The sequence below is a fragment of the Rhea americana genome, unplaced genomic scaffold (genome assembly GCF_003343005.1).
Source record: "Rhea americana isolate MKP2758 unplaced genomic scaffold, rheAme1 scaffold_335, whole genome shotgun sequence".
Lineage (NCBI taxonomy): Eukaryota > Metazoa > Chordata > Aves > Rheiformes > Rheidae > Rhea > Rhea americana.
In genome coordinates, this window is record NW_028186463.1 from 121,106 (window position 1) to 144,281 (window position 23,176).

Below are 23,176 nucleotides of genomic sequence, written 5' to 3' on the forward strand. Positions count from 1 at the left end.
CGATCTCTCATAAATCCTTTAACAAAGTCTGCTTCCTTACAAGGAGCCTGGGACCTGTGTCCTGCCCTTTGCTCAAGCTCCATCCTGGCATTTGGGGTTGTTTAGCTAGTGGGTTCTTGCGATGCCCTGGGTGCAGTGCCGTTTGGGAGTGATACAGGCCGTTGTGCACCACAGGCATTTCAYGGGCAGGTGGATGCGTGGCGGTGTGGTGGATTTGTGTGCACAATGCAGAAAGGAGGGGAGCAGTGACCTGATGGCATAGACTATGTGCTGGAATGAACAAGATCAGGAGGGGTTAGAGGGCTTGCATGCATGACTGCCCCACGATGCAGAGGCTAAGAATCTCTGCCCCAAAGCAGAGCACTGGCACAGAGGTGAGGGAGCCTGCTTGAAGCCCCAGGAGCAGAACAGAACAGCTTTTGGTTACACTGGTGGTGTTGTCATTAACTTGTCACCCCCTTTGCCATGCTAAGCTTAAACAGAAGTTGTTGGAGACAACACACACATGCAGGAACTCCCAAAGTTGCTGTAGCCTGGGCAGAGTCTGGTGGCCTTGCCCCTACACGCTATGTGTCCCCAGCACTGATCAGTGGCAGTCCACCATGTGCCTCTGCCAAATCCATTTCCCCAGAGGCTCCACTTTGCTGAAGGTCTTATTTACACATTGAAGCACTCCTGAGTTGCAGTGTCTTTGAAACTTGCAGCCTGCAACCCTTTGTTTGGGCTGGTGTGACCTGTGTTTGGTGCCCTCACATCCCAGACAGCAGCACCATAAGGTGGGAAGCCTTTCTTGTGCAAAGGGAAGGAGGATGCAGCAGGAATGGCTGGAAGAAGGAGGCTGYCTTCTTCTCTAGGAGCATGGCCAAACAGGCACCACTGGCTGTGGGAAACCTCTCACTAAGTGTTAGAAAAGGAGGCAAAAACTAAACCTGAGGATTTTCCCAAGCTGGAAGAGCAGGCCAAGATTTGACAAAGTCGAGCAATTAGTAAAGGTGAACAGGAGTTGGATATTTCTAAGCTTATTCAAGTTTGCAAGTTTGCATACAATTTCTATGTGAAGAAATTGTGTGCAATTTATTATGGTGCACATAATAAAGCCATGGGACCTTACCTTGTTCACATTCATACATATCTTGACTGCTTTAACCAGATCCTTTTCCTAGGAATTCCCAAGGATATAATTCAATGAGCCCTTTCTGAAGGGAAGGGTTGATAGCTCTATTTGACCATGATCATTTTTCTCAGGCCCAGTTCCTCTGATCTTAAAATCAGATGGAWTTTTTTCTGCTTGAAATATCAGTTCAGTATTAAAATGCTTACTATTATATACCAGCTCACAAATGCTTTCTAGTGCTGCAGGCTCACCTCAGGGAAATACCGCAGCTGTGGGCCAAGGAGCCAGATGGCCCCTTTGCATGGTGAAAGAAACATTGGCCAAAGACATTGAGCAAAACCTCTATGAAAATGCTGTGAGCAGATCTTGTCTTCTAAGCACTGCAGCAGGTCCTCCCATGGGCAGTCCCAGATGGCTGGTTTATTACTCTGGTCTTCATTCTCTGCAGTGAAACAACACGTTACCCCAAAGCCTCTATTTATTGYCTTTGCTAAAAACACTCTGGATATCTTTCTGGTTGCCCATACGTACACACACTTCCCGTCCAAGCCCCACACTCTCGGAGATGAGCGCTGGCCGTGGTTTGTCAATGTCTTCTCAGAACAAACACCACCACTTCTGCTGCCAGCCCCAGAGGGTCCCCCAATTGCATGGTGCTTAGCTTGTCTGCCTCTGAAGGAGGTAAAAAATGGGGTTAGGATCTGCAGTATGTCTGCACACCCTGATGCTTAAATCTTCTAAGGCATCTCCAGCAGACTAAAGGCAAATAAGAAATGAGTTTGGGTAGCCAAAACTGGAGAATATCCTGTTTTAAAGCTATCTTCACACTAACTGATTACTGGGGAAAACTAGTGAGCTGTGGCTGCCTACTGGTAAATCCAATTTAACCTCCTGTTTTCCTGGAAAGAAGATCCCCACTGTTTATTCAGGAAGGGTTTTAAATTCCAATTTACTAAATGCATCATGCAGAGCAATTATCAAATTCCTCCAATCCGTCGTCRTTTGTTACTTCCAGAGACGGGAGAGTCGGTGCTGCACTACCTGCCGTACTGCACTACAGTGAACGGAGAGCAGTTTTAATTGCACTCCCTCCCCTTCACTACAGCTCACTTGTGTTAAGCCTCGTGGTTAAGAAAGAGGTTTCCGGAAGGACTTGTTCCCTCAGCTTGCTCATGGATGCTACCGAACCTCAGGAATCTCATGCTCTGTAGAAACATTTCTTCTTTCGGTTGTGAATTTGCATTCTGGCTTCTGCATATCATGTTTTATTTAYGCCAAGTACCTTCCCCAAAGAACATGCTATCTTTGGCAGGGTGCTCCGTGATGGGAAAGGATATTGGGCTGACAGAAGGAAGGTGATCAGGAAAAAGAGATAAAAATTAAAGTCAGTGAAAGGAATATAATCCTTTTTTAAAAACTATCTTGTGTTGGTGGAGCTGCAAAGTCAGCACTAGCTAATGGATGAGGGTGGTGGGCAGAGCTCCAAATCCTGACATGGCCAATGGGTTTCTATGCGGATAACCAGACTCTAAAWATCAAAACAGGGCTCTGGGATGCCTAATGTTAGGGACTAGAGTTAATTCTTACCTACATTTTGATCTTCAGAAAGGATTTTTCCATGTGTATTGACAGACATCTTGACCCTTGGTGAGCATTTCTGAGCTTTTTCATGATGTGGATACCCCTTCTGTGAACATGTGGTGATGGGAGCACCTTCCTTTGCCTTTGCAGTGCTAGGATGTCCCTGTCCCATTAATGAAAAATGAAATGAGATTGAGCACCATGGGATGAACCAAGTGCAAATGCTGCTCAGACCACCTCCAACTTGATGGTCCCCTGGTTGGGAACACCAAAGTCTCCAGCTGACTGGTGCCACCCAGCACTGTCCCCTTGCTTGGCACATGGGAGGGCAGCAAAGGCGCAATTGGCTCCCTCTGATCACCTTTGCTTAAATGCTGTTTTACCTCTTTGTGTTGCAGAGGAAATCCAGCTCACGAACAAAGACCCACGATGGGTTGGYGCCTGGTGGCTTGGTTATTTGGTTGCAGCCAGTCTTGTGGCCGTGTCTGCAGTGCCTTATTTCTTCTTCCCAYGGGAAATGCCAAAAGAGGTAGGATGGGAGAAAGCAAGATGTGCTGCAGATTGCTCCTGTAGTTTAAACCATGACTGCAACAGTTCCTTGCAGTTGCTGAACTCAGTTCAAGCTCTTGCACTTCATGGGGCTTTACAGAGCCCTGTGAGCATGAAATTAAAGCATAAAACACAAGTGCTTTTTTTGCATTGCACACAAATAGGCTGTTCCTTCCTCACCGCCAACCTTTTCTATTGCATCCGTGGGAAACATGACCGTGGCAGTGGTCTCAGATTGTGCAGTTTATATATACCTCCCGAAGTCAGATGTGTTCTGTGGTTCAATCTCATCTCCAGCACCAGAAGATCTTGTTCCGCCTGAATGTGAGGGGGAATTTCTTCACTGTGAGAGTGACAGAGCACTGGAACAGGTTGCCTGGAGAGGTTGTGGGGTCTCCTTCTCTGCAGATCTTCAAGGCCCGCCTGGATGCAACCCTGTCTAACATGCTCTAGGTGACCCTGCTTGAGCAGGGAGGTTGGCCTAGATGATCTCCAGGGGTCCCTTCCAACTTTACTGGTTCTATGATTTTACGATTCTATGATCTTCCTTCTCGGATGCTCTATGCTAAACAGAGCCCAGTTTTGCTAGTGAAATCCAGAGTAGTACAAACAGTTTAGTTTAGTGGGTATTGTAATTCCTTGGTGGCACTCCAAAGCAGCTTTGTGTGTGTGTTGATAACCCTGCCTACATGACTTAAGGCCCTCTTCCTAGCAGTATACAGAACTGGGCAAACCCCGTGTGGGTTGAAGCCATGCCTTCTTGTAGCCATCCTCCTGTTTCATCTAGAGAAGTGATCTCTTGCTTTCACTCCAGCAGCTGTAGTCTTACTTCTTCTGCCTGGTCTTGTTTGGGACTTGGTGGGAGTTGCTATGCAGATGGCACTTGCTTTCCTCTCAGAAAGGCCACATGTGCCTGACAAGAAAATTTATTTGGGTTCTTAGGAAATGTGAATAACACTTGAGGAGCCTTTCCATTAGAAATAGGTGCTGAGAGTTTTATCTTGGCAGTGTTTGAAATGCTCAGACTGGTGGGTCTTTCTCGTTCCCACCAATAGCCCCCTTTAACTGTTCACTTTCTGTGGAGCTTGGGGGTTAGGTACTACCAGTGTCCAGCTTTCATCATCACCTCCTCTCAGTGACTTATCTACGACCTGTTTGCTGGCCAAGAGGACTTTGGAGAACCTCCAAACCCTTATCCCCCAACCATGCCTGATATCCCTTAGGGTGCAATTTGGAGGCAATCATCTCCCTGAAAGATTCCCCATCTGTCAAAGGGGCATCAAAATACTTCTCCCGGCTCTGTAAAGTGATCAGAGCTGTCTGGCAAAGAAAAGTCTTTAGCAGCTAAAAGCTGTTGCTGCAAGCCAAACTGACATCTGACTGTTGTTTGCTTGGAGGAAGCTAGTGTCCGTCCCTTGTTGGAGTCCACGGGCTGGGGGAAGCTTTGCTTTTGTTTACTACCAGGGTTTTGACTTCTCCAAAGCCCTCATAAATGCATTAGAGTTGGTGCCAACATCCAAAACAGTCTGCAAGCTTCCCAAGCACTTTGCTGGCTGCACATCCTGGTCTCTGGCAAGCAGCGTGTCATGCGGAATAATTTAAAACGAACTGTTCTTTCAGAGAAGGCATGATACTATGGCTCTGAATGCTCTTAGTTATCAAAGCTCCTGGGACGTGCTTAGTAGGTGAATTTGCATTCATCTGGATGTCTTGGCCATATTCCAGCCTGTGTAATTGCCTTTCACATATAGTTTACCTTGGGACAGCATCAAAACTTTCTTGTCTGAACAAGTACATGTGCAGTCTGGTGGAGAATAGTTCTTCACTTCTTCTGCCAGTACCTGGCTTCCCTAAAGGATGAGCTAATCTTACTGTGATTTAGGGTACACCTGCTCTGAAAAATGTTACCTATTGTAAGCTTCTGGGGAGTTATAATGATGTACTATATTCACTGCTAGAGTCCCCAAAGTGCTGCAGTTCTGCAAGGTAGTGGAGCAGAAACTCCTCAGCACTTTACACGATGAGGGGGTAGTGAACGCAATGGGCCTGATTTATACTTGTAAAGCTTGGTTCATGGTTGAATGATCTATATTAGCAGAATCTGCTCAGTGTGTAAGGGTAACACGCTACATCTTAGGATAAAGGTTCTTTATTAGGACTGCTGCGAATATCAATTTTGTTAACGGCTTTTGAGAGAAAATAATGTGCCTCTAACTGAAACAATTGTACTTCTGCAAGTTCCTCACTCAGATCAGTCTGAGAGTTATGTGGCATGTAAAGGAAGAGTTGGACATTGATTTGAAAAAACAACAGGAGGAGTTCTTTCTCCTCTACTGGCTGATATTTATAAGGAATGCTCTCRGACAGCTGAGCACTCATTTATTTCTTTGCAGCCCAGATTTTACTTTTAATTTCTCCCCACTGTAGTATCTGCTCCAAAAAGCTCTTGGGAAACTGTTATGGTAAACAAATAATAATTAAAAAATAATTAAATGGATGGCAAAATTCTGCCTACCCCTTGCAGGACTGGAGATGCCAGGGCCATCTGAGCCCTGCTGCTGGTGGTGCCCATCTCACTGGGATATCAGCACCACCAGCAGCAGGGAAAGACCCTGCTAAAAAAAAAGGGGGGGGAAAGCCTTTTTAGGAACTCTACCAGAATCTGTTCTGGGTAAAACCACTGGCTTCTGTGGGGGTACTCAAAGCTCTGTAGGAAATCTGCATTAGAGCAGGTCATTTTCTGTAGGTGTTATGGAAAAAAAGTCATTTTTGCTTGCTCGCTCTTGCAGCAAATTAGTGTTGAGCTAAGGATATAAACCTGATCACTCTTCTGTCACGAAGGGCAGTTGCYTTTCCTCTCCACTGAACTGGATGCAGCCTTGTTTCTAAGGCCACTAAATCACTGCACTGGCCGTTGMGCTTGCTGGAGAAACGGTTCCCCTCCAAAGGAGCATTAGCCAAGGGTTTATTGCCAAACCCTGCAGAAAGGATATTTAGAGTTGAAAGAAATGCCACGCGGGAAGGAAATRTGGATATCCAGGCACAAAGTTCAGTGCCATATCCTATGCTGGCAGAAGCTGGTCCTGACCTCTCGCTCTGGAACATGCCAATCCTGATGCTGGAGGCAGAGGGGAACCGTCTGGACAAGGTCTCTGGAGGCCAGCTGACCCTGAGCCAGAGCAGAGCTTTCACTTTGTTTGCTTTTTCTTCTGAAGCAATTCGGGGTGAGTCTGCGCTTGTGAAGGGCTGACCTCAAGCTCGCCTTCCGCTGCCACAGTGCTAGCGGCTGCCCTTCCTTGTTAGTGTTGGACCCAGCCGCCTCGCAAAGGCTCACACAGGACTTTTGTGGCATTAGGATTACTTCCAAGTTTCTTTCCACTGCATGGAGGAAACGTGCTGTTTTTTCCTATACTTGCCTCTAATTTGGGATGTAGCAGGGGAAAAAAGGGGGTGAAGTGGCACTGCAGCAAAGAAGTGCAGATCCCTGCAGCAGCTCCATATCAGAGTTCTGCAGCACAAAGCTCTGTCCCAGACATGCTGCACTGGCAACAGTGAGGACAAGAGCAGTGATGGGATTACCTGCTGTTTACCATATAACTTAGGAGGCCTAGGGCCAGCATAGGGCTTTATGGAAGCAGTCAGGAWGATCAGACTTTGTGTTAACCTTTGGGTCAACCCTGTGTAAATACAGCTGTTGTGTTAAAGATGGTTGGCATTTCCCCTGCTGCCTTCAGTTTTGGGCCATCTGTCTCTCCAAAATGGGAATAAAACAATCACAGTGAAAGCTAGCTGCAGAGCAACTGCAAGCTACAAGCACTCTGAGGCAGGAATTGGGCTTTTCTCCCTGATTATAAAGCCCTGGCACAATATCTTGACCCATAACCACTACACTGAGGTGCTCCAGCCATGATAATGCATGGGAAAACCACAGGCATTCTGTAGCCACGGAAGAAGCCCAGATGTTTCTGCAGCACCAGCTGAAGGCCTCATTTCTTAGCCTTCATTTCTCGGAGGCCAAAAAGGAATTTCAGGCATCCCAGGACAGTCAGTCCTCATGCCATTTGCTGTTTGCAAACCTCTGGGACTACATATSTGTCAGCAAGTCATGAGACTGCCTGGGAATAATGTGTCCACACAAAGCGGTAGATGTGTTTCTCCATTGCAGAGTCTACCAAATGCCATCAAAGTAGCAGAGGTCAGCTCATGGCTTAGTTCTTCCTACTGCCAGAAGCACTGTTTCTTTTCTCTGATTTTCATCCTTCCTTCATATTTTGCTTGCTTTCTCCTGGCTCGGTCTGTATAACTCATTTCAGCCCTTGGTGGTTTCTCCAGACCAAGAAGCATCCTTAGTGTTATCCAACAGACTTTGTATAGTAATGAATCGCTCTGTCTTTTTGGAGATTTATTTGCCTCCTCCAACCAGCCAAGACAGATCTAGGTTACTCTACAACCACATTTCAACTTTACCTTTATTTTATAGCTTCTTTCTTTGAAGTTTCTGGAATGACTTGTGCACTTAACAGTGTTAATGATAATGGGAGTTTGCTCTTTCAATCCTTTTTCATAAATCAGTCACATCAGGCCCTGAACATTTTTGTTGCTTTGCAGCTGCTCTAATTTGTCAGTAACTTTCTAGCCCTGAAGTGCTCAGAAAAATCCTATTCAAGGGACAGTCGTAACAAAGCTATAAAATTGTCATGATGTCAGGTGGGGAATGAAGGGAAAAGACTTTTATTTGACAAACTTTAAAATCAGGACCAGGTTCTTCTAATAATTCCAGTTTGATGCTGCCTCCCAGGAGCCCAGATCATTTGTCTTATCTGGCACAAGGTTATGTCCTGGATTGTGGGGAACTACAGCGTTTGAGCATTTCCCAGTTGCTGAATAGCCAAAGTTCAGTTCGTGCCTTAAGTGAAAGCAGGAACATTATCCTTGTTCATTGTGTCTCATGTGCAAGACCTGTCTTGCACACCTGATCATCTCCTGGTTCAGGTTTCRTTTTGTGACACTTCAAAGTCCTGTAGAAACCATCTCCCCAAAGCTATAAAAGGGAGGTGAATGACACTTCCTCTTAGCTTTGAGAAAGGTAAGTAAACAGACACTTCATGAGAAAACTCGGATGGTTTTTATGGGAAGCAGGCCTACAAGTCCTGGTCCTTTCCAGGCTCCCTGTTAGGCAATCCTCTTCAGATTATCACTCTCTCGTTAGTGTTTGCCTCCAAACTTACCCCCTTACAAAGCTTTGCCTGATCCTCCAATTTATATTTTATGCCTTTGGTTTATTGTTCTCCTCATGCTGTCCCCAATCCTAATTAAACCCCTTCCCGCTCATTGCCATGTTGGCATGGTTATAAAAAGTAACTGAATCTCCTCCCAGCCTTCATTTTGCTGGGCTAGGGAGACTAGCAAGGCAGCTCGATGTGTCCTCCACTGTCAGAGATGTCCTCCATCCCCAAAGCCCTGCACTTCACCTGTCCTGGTCGGAATCCAGTTTTCCTGACGTGATTCACTGCCGCTCAATGCTCCAGTCTGGGCCTGGTCTCTACAGGCTCTGCAGCGGGGTCAGCGCTTCCCCAGCTCTCCTGGGAACATCATCCTTGGTATTTCCTCATACCCCATTTACTTCTTCTGTGGCTGCATCATATGCTTATGGGTGGAGAGACTGGGACATACTTGCCATTCTCCTCTCATTTCCAACTGCTGAAATTCAGATATGCAACTAAAGTTTGCTATTAAGCACTAACCATATGGCTGTGGCCTTCACACTGTTAAGTTGTGTTAAGGCTTTGCATTTGAAGCACACACTGAGATTATAGGAATGTGGTTCCACTGTGACTTTAAAGTACCAGAAGGTGAGGATGCTGCTGAAAGTCCGACTGTTTTTCCACCCGCTCCCACCTAGTATCTCTTTGCTTGAGCAGAAAGCTTCTGGGAGGCCTGTGAGTGCAAACCAGAGGAGATGAACAGGGGGACGCCCCTTTTGTGTAGGATCCGTTTTCATCTCAAAGCTTCATATGTGACATGTACTTGGATTTAGAGAAGTGCAAAAACAGGATTGAAAGGAACTATGAATATAATTAATGTCTTATTCTTAAAAGATACTTCACTGTGTCACAGCAAAGCAGCCTAGCGTTACAGCTGAAGACCACGCAATATACCCCAGAGAACAAGCCCCATCTAGCTTGGCATATCCAGTACATTTTTGTTTATAAACCACCCAGCTCTGCAGACAGCTTCATTGTGCTCAGATAGGTGCCCTCGCGGCAGACTCTGTTYCTCATGCTCAATACTTACAGCTCACGTCATCCTGCGGGAGATGGATGGAGCTAAGAGCTCATTCCTCAGTGTTACTAATGGGGGAGACAGAGGGGGCAGATTCATCTCCTCTGAGACAGGATGGAAAAAGCCAGTACCTGAAATCCTTTGCTATCGGCTAAGGGGGGAAACGTGGATTTCTGCGGGTATTTCACAGTGGGGGCTGGAAGAATGTGAAATGCAACCCAACCCAGGGCAGGASTGATCGGTCAGCACTGCAGTGTGGTGTCTCCGTGGTGGCCCAGCAGGAGTGAATTGCTGGGATTTCTGCTCCGGCCCCATGGCAGATGTGTCTGCCATTACCTGTCTCTCCAGATTTTCCTTTAAATTGGCCTGGGCAGTCTGAGCAGATGCCCAGGGTCAGAAGAGGRACACCAAGCTGGACCTGCAGCCTTCAGCTCGGAGGAGACCAATGCAGCAGAGCAGAGGGTTAGGAAGTCATCCTAATCTGAGCTGCCAGGGCAAAACCTGACCATCTAGGCAACACCTCGAGCCATGGGGCAGGGTCCTAGAAAACTTAAGAGAAAGGTCTGCAGAGCAGATTGACCCATTCCACCCCCGAAAGCRCCTGGCTCATGGAAACAGGAGAGTGGCTGCAGATATGGAGTAACCTTGAAAAATGTTTATTCATGCCCTTGCTAGCTCAATGTTTGAGCAGCCCTGTTCCTGCTAGGGATGATATCACTTGACAAGATCTAGGCAATGCCTGTCCTTCACCTCTTGAAGCAGCAGGTTAGTAGCAAAGAGAAACTCTGGCACATGAAACGCTGCAGCAGTGTTCCTGCCTTGCCCTTGCAACGCTCTGTGGACGCTGGTGCTGTTAGAGCAGAGCAGGCTGCTCCCAGGCATGTCACAGGATTGCACAAGCGTGCCCAAACTTGCAAAGCGGTGAGAACCTCCTGCTCTGCCCTGACACCACCCAGCACCCACTGCCATCAGCGGGATCCTGCAGAGAGTATTTTCAGAATCTGAGTAGCTAACAACTGTGCATGGAGGTGGCCCCTTGGCTCCCAGAGGTCCCAGTGAACTTTTTGAGTCCAGCGTGGTGGGAGTATGCTGGGGCAGGGATATGGCTGWTCTTCAGGGCAGGCAGAGTCTTTATGCAATTACATTAGAGAAAGGAAGTGGAAAAAACTTCTCCATTTTCTGTCTCAAGGCAGACTGTCCATYGGATACAAATCCTCTTGCATGTATTCAGCAGTGACCTGGGATGCTTCGAATGGACGTGAAAAGCTGAAATGAAAATAACTGACCAAAAAAGTCTCATAGAACTCTGCTCATATATAGGTTATCAGTGAATGGAGAAAGGTTAAAGAGCCAGGGTGGGGAAATCTAAGTCTCTGTTAGGAAACCTTTCCCTCGGGCTCTCCTAACCGGAGCAGCTCCTTGGCTTCCCACCTCCCACGTGGAGACATCAGCCCTCCACGAGCCTGTGGTGCTCTGTGGCTTCTTYGGTACAGCTCTTACAGCACTGGCAAAGGTGATCTAGAGAGAGCAATATTTGAGGAGCACCTGATGACCAAGTATGTGGGTGTGTTGGTGGCAACAGCATGTAAGTGCTGCGTTGCTGGAACGGGTTAGTCTCTCTGTTCAGATTTTCCCCAGGGAGCTTTACAGACAGACACAAACCATGGCTAAATATAATCATTGCCTTTCATGTGGACAAGGTGCCTGCAAACTGGTTATTTTAACTTGGWAGGAAACAGAGTCCCTGGTGGGACCCACGTTTGCTGGAGGAAGCATAATGAGGTGTTTGCAGGGAGCATGACCTTGTCGGGAAAGAAATTAATTCTGACTTGTTGGGGGTTTGGAGCTGTGAGGTTTTACATTTTGTTTGTTTAATATGARAATAGTATCCCTGACCTTATTTTTCACTAAGCCCAGAGGGCCAGGTTCTGCTCAGCCAGAGGGAAACGSTGCAGAAGCCCCAAATCAAGCAAGGAAAACCTCTCTGCCACTAGCAGGATTATTCATCCTTTTCTCTGTGTGTGTGTGGTTTATCTGAATAAACCCAGCCTGCCGCAGCCTGTGGCTGCCCTTCTCCCAGGTGCAACGCTGCGCAGGTGTAAGTGAGACTTGCTGGCAAGCCACCTTCATTCGCTTTTCCTGCAAAAGCAAGTCCTGGTCCTCTCCAGGTTCTCAGCCTCGCTCTGTTGCAAGGACTAATTCTGAAAAATCCAAGAGCAGGGGAGTTTTGCAAGAAGTTTCCCCCATTGTTAATTGCCTGTTCGGGTTGGTTTGGCAAGATGCAGTGGGAGACGGCGGGGAAGCGTCAAAAGGCCGGCCCGGAGCATTGCAGCAACAACCTCCGGCTTGCCAAATCGCCCACTCGGAGTAATGGATTGCAGCTCATGTAAAGAAATCCAGGATTGGGGATTTTTGAAGATCGGGGATTTGGGTTCTTTCCTCGATGTGCAGGCGATGCCCAGCACACTGTTATCTCTCGTAAATAAAAAGAATAGTAACTGTCTCAGAAAACCACAGGCGGTAACAGCTTGAATGTATTTTTGGAAAATAGTGCAGTTTTCGGGCCTGTTTCTGCAAGAAGCTGGTTCTGCTTCTGCAAGAGACAGAGACCCTATAGCCCTAATTGAAAAGTGAGAGGAAGTTGGATCTTATTTTTGCATTTGGAAAATATATTAATCTCTAAATTCTACCAATCAAAACTGTGAAGGAAGTTTCACAAATTTCACTTTTGTTTTGTCGAGGCTCTTTAAAAAGGGAATGTGGCATCCGCAGTGCAGGACACTTTGACCTCTCTACTATTCAATGAGTCTTGTTTTTAAAGGAAAAGAGATGATTTTAGCCAACAAGCTGTCCAGTTCTTTCTGTGAATTAAGCACATCTAATTCGTACTGAATGCATTCATTTGTCTGACTCACATTAACTTTGTGTCAGAAGTCTCGTCAGTGCCGTTGCTGAGCTGAGGGTAAATGTGTCAGAAACCTGTCTGCTGGCTCTGGTTGACTAGCTAAGCACGTGCTGCGGTTTTCCATGAAGAAACACATTCCCATCTGGACACTTCCTGCTATTATACATGTATAGTAGCAAATCTAATCTAATTCAGGCACTCCATCTAGTGACTCCCTGAAAAGCCTGGAGGGCAGGAGATCYAATGAACATCCAAGAAACCCTCCTCTCACTTGGCCTCCCTCTTGCTGATGCAAGAACTAAACACCAGAGCGGTTGGATGCTTGCCTGAGACACATGGATCCCAGCTCCTGATGGAAGCAGGGATGATCTCAGGCAGCCTGAGCCTTCCCCCCTCCATCCTCTGCCTCTCCTCTTCCATCAGCCCCTCTCGGTTTTTGAGCTGAAATCATGCCCAGGGCGCGTCTGGCTGGAGGTGGAAGCGTGACACCAGGGTCCTGCACACTCCTTGATTAGCGTAGGTGCAGAGCCATTAGCACCAGCTGCAACTCAATTAGAGGAGTAATCAGAGGCTGCCAGAGCTGTGTGACCTCCGGCTGCAAAGCTGAGTTCCCATGAACGGAGGAGGAGGAAAGGGCAGCTGCAAGACTTGGCCTCATCCATGCAGCAAAGCCAGGGATGGGACCTCCTATCCCGTCYCTACTGCTGTTATTCAGGGTGTCGGAGACATGGCTAAAATGCCAAACATGAGCAGGAATCCCTGGTGACAGGGGCAAAGGCATTGCAGCTTGTTGCTCAATGCACCAAGACTCGGGGGAAACATGCATCCTACACCCCAATCCGGGGCACGTTTAACCTCCTTTGAGGTGAATTCTGCCCTGAGGTCTCAGCATGTTGCTCCTGGGGTTTCCAGGGGGTTACCTGCCCCCTCCACTCACAGGGACCAAACAGACCCTCTAGGGAAGAAAAGCATCTCCTGTCCTTTTTGATGCAGAAGATACTGTTTCCTGAATTTCCGTATTAGTAGAAGCTGTGCACGTAGTGTGCTGCACCTGGGTAACAGCTTGACTTCGTCTTTATGAATTGCGAGCCATAACTTTGGGGAAAGGAGGGAGCCAGCTCCTTCCCCATCTGCACAGACATCGGGGCAAGCTCCAGGCGTGGCACCGGGGCGGAGATCGGTGCTTTCAGCATGGGCAAGCCTGGGAAGCGTTTCCAGCTCTGTGCAAACACCGGCTGCTGCCTGTCCTTGCCCGTTAGCAGCGGGCTAGGCCAGGAGGGAGATTTTTCTTTCTTTCGATGATGCAGCTGTGGGAAAAGCAAGGCAGCTCAGGAGAAACGCTGGCAGGCAGGCCGTTGAGTGACAGCCTCTCTCGTCTGTCCCCAGGTGRCAAGCAGGGAGAAGAGCCACAGCAAGGAGAGCGAAGACATGTTCAGCCAGCTTCGGTCAAGATCTGAACAAATGCAAAACATGTCTCTAACCGAGTTCATCAAATGTAAGTCGATGCATCACCCTATTTCCCACCCTTGAGTTGGGGGGGTGATTTCTCTGCTTGCATGAACACCTCGCGGCTGCCTGGCAATGCTCAGGCTGCAACAAGAGTGAGGAAAAGCAACGTTCCTCCCTGTGCTCCTAGAGAAGCCCTTGAGATGCTGCCTAGGCATGGTGCCAGGTTAAATTTGATCTGCCCATCTCTTCCCAATAAAAGGAAACAAAAATAAAGATCTTTTCCAGCAAGAAAACACTTGCTACTGTGAGGGTGAAATCTTGCAGGAGCCCAAAGCCAACCAGGAAGGAGGATGGCGAGCACCAAGCAGAGCCAGGGGACTGGGAAGAGCCCCCCAGCTAGCAGAGGGGTTTGCACCTTGGGACACGCCAGCCAGTTGCTATTGCTCAACTTTTTCTCAGATCATAGCAGAAATTACACCCCCAGCAGTGCTGGCAGCCCTTATTTTCCTTTGAAATCCCCCTCTTTTAAAGCTGGTGATGGTAGCAAACGTGGCTGCTGCCCCCATCCCGCTGCAAATGGCTGGTGCCCCTTGCAGCCAGTGTCTGAGCAATTCAAATCAGCAGCACATTTGTGCAGGGTGAACTTAATCTGGTTCAGCTGGCTTGTTTAGGAATGAGTGGCCTCAGGAAGGCTCTCATGCTGAAGGAAATCAGCTGGGCTTTAATCTGCAGAGGCCACTACTAAGGAATTTTTCAAGGAAATACTTGGTGCTTTGGTAATTACTTAAGAAAAGTGGTCCTCTGAAGTTAACTCGTTTTGGCTCCTTCCGTATTTCCTGAATCTTATCTGTTTAATTTATTGGAAACTCTCTCTTTTTATTAAGGTCAGTGCAGGGCAGGCACAGTCAGATGAGTGTGGGCAGGTTTTTATTCTGCTGGTTGCACCACTTGCTTGCTAGCCTAATCCCAAATTAAAGGGATGAGTCGGGGGTTGTTCCCCTGTTGACCTTCTTGTGCTGTGGTTTAGAAAACCTGCGTGCTGTGCTGTGTGCTCAGCACATTGGTGAGGGAAGCTATAACATGGGAATGGATTTGTAGCACTTGGATAGGATTTTCACACCAACACTTTGTTCTTTGTCTTGGAAAAATGAATAAAAATGAGCTACCTGCTCCTGGGTGAAGACAAGAGGGAAATATCTTGCCTTTGGCAGAGCTGTGAGTTTGACTCAAGGTTTGTATCAGGGTACTGCTGTCAAGGCTGCTGKAGCTGTGCTAATAAGCCCCCTGATTTTGAGAATTTATGCCCTAAAGCCCTGCAAATGACTAAGCATCTGTAACTTTTACCAACAGAATGATCCCCCTGAAATTGCTGGGGCTTTCAAATATCGACGAGTGGTAGGAGCAATGCCAGAGCCCCTGCTCAGGGCAGGGACTCCCTGAAACGCTTGTAAAATACACTTATGCTGTCACCTGTTCCTGACAAAACCCTCCCTGGAGYCAGAACGTGGATGGTAGCTCATGTGTGATGGTGCAAACCAGGATAATGTGGGTGAAGTCAAAAGGCTTTAGTCCTAGCTCGCCTAGGGGTCACTTGAAAGAGAATTTTACCCACCAGTTTGTGATTCCCCTGCTTTTCTCACTCAGTATTCTTACCTCTTTGTTTTTGCTGTTCTTCTCCATGCAATGGTTTATGAAAACAGCATTTGGAGAGTTTCCAACCTGAATCACCTTGAAATTTTATACTTTTTGTTGCTTTAAAAAAGAAAGAGGAGAGAGAGATAGAACAAAATGTACTGGAGAAATGCTGGAGAACAATCTGATTCCTATGCCATATTCATATTCAGTGTTTTGCACCACATCTTACTACTTCTGAAGGAAATGGGTGCAGCTTTGCTCACCTGCACAGRCTGGGATTGAGCAGGTGGTGCTGTGAAGCCTTTGAAACTTGTCTCCTTGGTGTTGCTGACTGCCAGCGGCACCTCCACGTGGTGTGAGGAGAACCCATTCCACAAACAGGCAGGAGTGTTTAGGAGACTGGCAGTGCTAGCCCGCCAGCAGAAATCATACAAAGCAGTTTCCCATAATCTCTTACAAGAGAAGAAGCAATCAGTTTAATTAGTTTGGTGTTATACCTGTTGCTCTTCTCTGTCTTGTGAAAAACACATTATTTTTGCGGGCAAGTGGCTGAGCCCAGGGCTGGAGATGGCTATCGGCCAGAAGGAGAAGTGGTTTGGATCTCATCTGCTTGCTGGTCCATCTGCATTTGGAGGGAARCCTTCACGGACAGCCGTATACCCAGGGCTACCCAGTATGTTGGTGTCACCCCTGGGATGGAGAGCTCTGGACCATAAATGCAGCTGGCTGTGCCATGGCTGTGGGTTGKGAGATGGGGTTGAAGAAAGGCGTTAGGATGCAAGCAGAGACTGCACAAGATTTTTCTGACATACATCTGAGATTTCCCTGTGATATTTTAATCCTGTTCCTCCTGCATCTCTAGTAACATGCTCTTTCTCTTCTTGGAGTTTGAACACTGCAAGTATGTAGGTTGTAAAGGGGCCCTGGAGATTAGGATTGTGTCTGTTTATGGCTCATCTGGACATCTTCACCCACTTTCAGTTAGATGATACTAGCACTAGTGTTGCATTTGCCTAAGCAGTGTGCTCCGAGTTGACTCACTTCTACATTTTGAAAACTGGCCTAATACTTTCACGTGGGCCATCTAGGGTGGCAGGGCTGTAAGATGGCCATAAACCTGAACAAGAATGAGAAACAATCCACCTGGGAGGAAGGCAGCTTTTCTTGTCTAAAAGCATCCTTTTGTCGGTCAAGCTGGAGAGAGCAGGACAGCTTTCCTTCCGGTGTTGATGTGTGGTGGAAATGCAATCRCCTCTCTGGACCTGGCTGAAGCACAGGGGAAATTCCAGATGGTGAGAAAGATGCTGTTTAGGCTGTGATTCAGCAAAGTATTTGAGGCATCTCCCCGAGCAGAATAACAGTGAAGAATACTATTATAAGTTCATTTTCTTAAGGGCTTGGCTGAAGCGAGCCTTAAAATTACTAAGTTGACCTGGAGGAGAAAGAGATGCTCAGAAACACTATTTAGTCACATATTTCAGCTTAAATGATATTTCAGCTTAAATGATGCAACATGAAATATGGTTATGGAGGAGGAAATGCATTGTGTAACTTACTCTGTTGCTTCAGTGCACATGTAGATAACTGAGAGCAAAATAAGGCTTCAAGGAATTTTTGCTGTTGACTGTACTGGGAACAAAACGAGGATGGTTTAGAGTCCATCCCCTGAGCTGCTTCGTGTTCTCAATGTTTCTGAAAGCCACCGAGCTTTGAATCTTTCTAGGACAAGGTGTGATGAGCATCCAGAGCAGTTTACAAGGCTGTGGGAAGTATGCCTCAAGGACAGGAAGTTTTTCCGTTCTTAACAACCAGCAATAACAGGATGGAGCTGTGCACAGGATAAATACTCAAGAAAATCTTTGGGGACCTTTGCAAACAATGAGGTCAGTCACCCGAGAAGTGAGCAGACTCCAGTCACTGGAGTTATTCAAAACCGGGAAAGTCAGAGCACTGTGGGGAATGATCTTGGCTCTTGCACAGATGCGCTGGATGACATTGGGTTGCACCCTGCTCCTCATATTCACACACGCTCCTTCTGCAGTCACTAGAGCTGCTCACAGTAATCAAGAAAGAGGATTTAGCTAGCTCTAAGTCATTTCCATTGCTAATTTCCAGGTGTCTGCTGAAAACACCTGGGAGGACTGTTAGCTTCTGCTGCACATCCTAGGAACTAATCCATTAAAGGTGATCTTCAAAGCAATTAGAATATTGGGTTTGTGACTCGTTTGTTTCTCTATGGTGCTTASAGATGGTCTCAAGGATGTTTTTATTATTATTTTAAAGTTTTAAGATTTTTTCCCCACTTGCTTTTAGTTCAGAGGGGGAAGTCGGGCTGGTACTATAAGAAGGACTGAATTTCTAATGAGATGGTGATTGCAAAGGACAGCAGTCTTGCTACCTCCCACTGTGAAGGCTAGACCCACTTGCTACCACAGCTTTAGAGKTCTGATTTGGGGTGGGAGTCAGGGAGTAGTTTGATTGAAAAGACCAAAAATATCGAGGGRAAAGAAATCTCTCTCTGTAAAAGATTTACTGTGCCTTGTGTAAAACCCTGGATTAATTCTCAGGAGATCTTTCAGCAAGCATGCTGAGGTTTCATATTTCCCATATATCTAAGATAAAAACTAGGCAGAAATATCCTTCAAAAAGCAACAGCTCTGTTGATACTTGAGAGCAAAATCACCTCCCCTCTCTGGAGCCGACCTTGGTCTCATCTAGATCATGTCACTGTGGCAGGTGGGCCGTTTTCTACCGCAGAGTTGTCGTGACACCTCATTCTCTTATTCGTTAACTGCTGTACTCCCAGCTCTCCATCGTGTTCGCATTTTGGGTTACTTGAACTCCAYGTCTTGCATTTGTGGACCATTTCTAGTGCTCTAAGTTTGATGCTTCCCAGTGTCCATGTACTTAGCTGTTTGCATAACCCTAAGAGAAGGGCGGGCAGGGAACCTAATGAGAGTGTTCAAGACTCCTTGCAGCCACAGGGGCACCTTTGCTCTTGGGGGCAACTAAAKCAAATGCCAAGCTCAGGCGACTTCCAGGCAAGCACCTGATGGTTGTCCCACATGCATTCCATCAATGTATATATGCTGGCACAGATACAAAGATCGTCCCAATTGTTTGTGGGTTACTGAGAATTAGCACCATTAATTTACAGCAGGCCCTTGCATTAATCCTTCCTGTTAATTCCTTATCTCTGCTCCAGCATATTGGTTTGCCGTGTTCTCATCTGGGAAACTCATCAGCTGTTTGTCTGGAAGTTGCCCTTAGCTGTGTCCTTTCCTTGTGGGCTGCAAAGCTGGATGAAGAGCAAAGAGGAAGACAGCATTTCGGGGGAGCAAAGGCATAGGCAGAAAGCGGGTTCAGGCTTTGCATGAAGAGGAAATTGCTCAGAGCTGGGGAACAGCATCGTTCCAGCTGGTGGGTGTCAGTGCCAGGCGTCTCGATTCCCAAGGCAGTGGGGGCAGTGGGAGCTGTCTTTGCTGAGCAGATTGAAGATGTCTTTTATCAAGCAGTGAGGGTTCAGCCATTGGGGAATTTTTCAGTGTTTTTCACTTGTAATCAAAAAATGCATTTATGTTATTGAAATGAAAAGGATACTGGAATTGCAAATGCAGCAAACAAGGAAATTAACCTTTAATTGCTTCTGAGCTACACTTCATGTTTTAGCAGAATGCTTGAAGAAAGCTTTAGGGTAAGGAAATGAGAAGCTGATTTTACTCGGGTGGTGTGTGTTTGTAGCAGCTTTTGCACTCAGTCAGTGCTGGTTAAAGTAATACACACACAYCACACAAGACCACATCTGAGATGTGGTGCCAGTCTCTGCTCTGTCCTACCGAGGGAAATGCCTCGTCCCTGTCGGGTGAGTCTGCATGTGCAACACTAGCATACAAACATAGTGCAAGCCCTCAGGTTTTGCCAGTGAGCAGTGGGGGATAAAGGTGCTGTTTTCCATGCTGCTCTCAGCCATTCTGGTACAGTTTGCCTGTCGAAGGCAGGAGATGATGGATAGTATTTACAGAGGTTCAGCTGAGGCCAAAAAAAAATCTCTTGTGGCCACTTGCCTTTCTCCTAAGGCTTAGCAAGTCCCTGGCAGCCCTAAATCCATATGCTCTGGGGTATGGTCTCATGGTGAGAGCACAAGCGTAGGAGGATGAACCCTCGCAGAGCTGCAGCGCTGAGGTTGACCCACAGATTTCTCTCACGTGGCCGTCTGAGGATGTGAGTCTCCTCCAGGGTCCTGGTGGGTGTGGAGCATTTTCAGAGCAAACTTTTTGCGGAGGAGGTATCTCAGCAGAAGGCAGTAAAGTTGTCCTCTGCATTAGCAGAAGATGCTGAGTATTTCTTGAACCCACCACYCAGGTGCCGGCTGCAATGCTCTGTATGTGCATGTACTGTATCAATTTGCTTGGCTTACGAGGCTTCACTCAGGGTTCACTGACGCGCTTCTGAGTTTTGTGTGTGACTCAGACCTTTTATACACGGTCTGCGCACACATGTTCAGAGCCGCTCCCAGGTCTAATGTGCTTCAGCAGAAAATAAATGTGACCTACCTTAGCAGCAAGTTGAAAGAATTAAGAGGTACAGAGAAGAGCTCRGGAGGAATGGGATGTGTCCAGAGAYGAATTATTCTCTGTTCATGCTCACTTTAGGGCTGGATACACTTCTCACTGAAAACCTTTTGTGTTGCTTCATCTTTTTCAACAACTAACTTCCGCCATTAATTCACCGACCCCTGACCAGTTCCTAGAGCTGATGGGATGAGCTGCCAACTTCTTCCCCCCACCCCTTTCCCCACTTACTGATGGGGAGCCCAAGCAGCTTAAACAAGACACCTCACTCCGGGTGGCTGGGGTCAGTTTAGATGAAACCTGCTTTTTATTTAAGGAATTCCTGTTCCTTTTTTTAGGTCCTGCCCAGATTTTCTGGTCTATGTCCAATAAGTAGCAAATGTTGTTAAGAACTTACCTTGAAGCGATACAAAATAGCTCATTCTACACAAAAATTCTATGGAAATTTGAAGCTTTTCCATTTTCCATGGAGTAATGTTTTGTTTTTCACTCCTTCTGTGATTTCTCCTTTTCCTTTCAGGTTTTCCCCTGGTCTTGTTGAGGAACCTCCGACATCCCGTGTTCCTGCTGGTGGTCTTGGCTCAGGTCAACCTCTCTGCCATGGTTGCTGGTTTAGCAACATTCATGGGGAAGTTCCTGGAAAGACAATTCTCCCTTACTGCATCCTTTGCCAACATGATCATCGGTAAGTGTTGCTGTCCTGCTCACGGACTTGCCAGCTTTTGAGCCCTTCTTAGACCTGGAGTTCTAAGAGTCTTAGAATCTTCTTAGAATCTAGAGACTACTGAGTAACACCTTTTCCTCTGGAGCTGCCAGTCTCCTTCCATCATCTGGAGATTCATTGTACTAATCTTTTATAAACTCTTCAAAAATCTTGCTAGAGTTAAACTAATTGCTCATAACAGTTGGGCTACTTGCTTGCTGTTGGTATTGTAACAAAGGAAAGGATGAAGTTTTAAGCAGTGTATATTCTCGTGAGATTAGACATGCTTTGCTGCAGTATCCATAATGTCCTGTGCTGGGCTGGGATCTCACTGTGCAAGTTTATCACGATAATAAAAAAATAAACAACAAATCCGTACTCTTACACTAAGTCAAACTAGTTGAAGAGTTCTGAGGTCTAGACAACAGGTGCAGAAGTATTTTCAATGTTTTTAAACAAGTAGTATGCATTCCTTAGAGTAAGCATCTAAAATCTTTAACAAATATATCAGAAAACAGTGAACAGATTGGAAGAAAAGAACAGACTGGTAAAGCTCCATAGCAGGCTAAATGTAGTCAGAAGTAGTGAAGAAATGGTATTTTATACTGGTATGGCCCTACTGAGTTGTCCTCATGCTTGATTTACCTTTGGTGGTAAAGATGTGCGCTATATTTCCTGTGTGAATTTATCTAGCTTTCACTCCTAGCTATTGAATCTTGCTCTGCCTTTTACTGTTAGATTAAAAAGTTTTCTTTGGTTGGAAATCCTTTCCTTGCATAGGTATCTGTGGGCTAAAAGCAACCTCCCTGTTAATCTTTCATTGAATAAAATAGGTTGTGCTTTTTGGTATCCCACTGTAAAGTGAGTTTTTCAAAACTACAAGTTTTTCATAGGAATCCTTTTCTTTCTTTTTTTCTTTTTTTTTTTTTTTTAATGATGATACCAGAAATGGGCACATTATTCCATCAACAGTTTCACTATGTGAATAGAGTTATCAGAAATAAAGTATCTATCTTCTCCAGGTTTACTTGATGTTTTCTCCTGTATACACTGAAAGATTGCATTTGCTTGAATACTCTAACTTTTCACTGGGACCTTATGTTTGGATGATTTGGTCCCTAGATCTTCCATTTTTCTACACAGAAGGGAGCCTGTCTGCAGCAGGATCTGTCCATCCTTGCAAAACTACTGTTTCTGATCTTAGTATTATTCCATAAGTTTTACTCAAACAACTCTGATCCCTTCCAGATCACTGATGCTGAATACTACGACAACAGATCCTCTGGGCCTTCACTATGAATGGGCCAATGGTTATTTCCTCTTTCTTACTCAAGGTTCAGATGATAAAAATCAAGATCTAGGTTCAAGCTGTAAATCTTAGCCCTGGGCTGCTAGGTGAAACAAGGCACTTCATCTCGGCACTCTTGACTTGCTCCATCTTCCAAATGTCATGTTGATAATTCATTTGCAAGGTGCTTTGAGAGCTAGTGATGCCCTGGATGCTGTTAATGGGAGCTGTGTTTYGGTTAGTAAGCTGACTCCGAGTCTGTTCGGAGGCACGGCTCCTCAAGGAAGGCATTGGAGAGATCGCAGCTGGACTTCATCTCTCTTGCTCTTGGTGCCTTCTCCCAGGTGCTGTGAACATCCCCGGGGCGATGGTCGGGATCGTGGTGGGTGGTGCCATTATGAAGAGGTTCCAGATGTCCCTGAGACAGTGCAGCGCCTTATGCATCCTTGGCATGTTACTCTGCGTGGTCCTGGCTTTTCCCCTGCTCTTCCTCGGCTGCCCAACACAGAAGGTTGCTGGCATCACCTACAGTGAGAGGTACCAAGAACTTAAGCTAAGTTGGGTGACCAGMAGTGTATCGGTGTCTCATTTTCATGGGTGTGGGCATTGCTACCTCCAGTTGCACTATTCAGAGTTGAGACAGGAGTTTAAAAGTTAAACAGAATACCCAGAAATTGAGTTATTCTCTTATGAGAAACAGTTAATGGTGATAGAACAAGGCTAGAAAATAGTATTTTGTGAGTAAACAGTGAATCTGCTGCATTCTAACTTCATTGGCCATGAAACCCGAAGCGAATGCATTTTCTGCCACAAACACACGATTAAAATTTCATCTTGGAAAGTGCAGAATATTATGCATGGGCTAATAATTTGGCAAGAATGCAGCCCTGGGAGAATACCTGCAAAGCAGTGGCTAGTTCCCTGCACAGCTGGAGTGCACACAGGACCTTGGCTTCTCTCAGGGCTTGATCCAAATTTCTGCAAATCCCCTCAGTCAGCTTCCTGAGGTTTCAGTGAGGTTGGATCAAGCCTTAAGAGGGAAGGTCACCACCTTCAAGAGCACGGTGTTGCACTACTCTGATGACCCCACACTGGGAGC

At 46.4% G+C, this 23,176-nt stretch overlaps 1 protein-coding gene across 1 annotated transcript in view; it reads left to right on the forward strand.

The window, feature by feature from the left end:
* Nucleotides 1–23,176, forward strand: part of SLCO2B1 (solute carrier organic anion transporter family member 2B1) — a 63,001-nt gene that overhangs the window by 28,787 nt on the left and 11,038 nt on the right. Inside the window, exons 7-10 of the mRNA XM_085311235.1 lie at nt 3,094–3,224; nt 13,818–13,926; nt 20,607–20,771; nt 22,422–22,614. Coding sequence (XP_085167361.1) covers nt 3,094–3,224; nt 13,818–13,926; nt 20,607–20,771; nt 22,422–22,614 — 598 coding nt within the window. The remainder of the gene's footprint in view (nt 1–3,093; nt 3,225–13,817; nt 13,927–20,606; nt 20,772–22,421; nt 22,615–23,176) is intronic.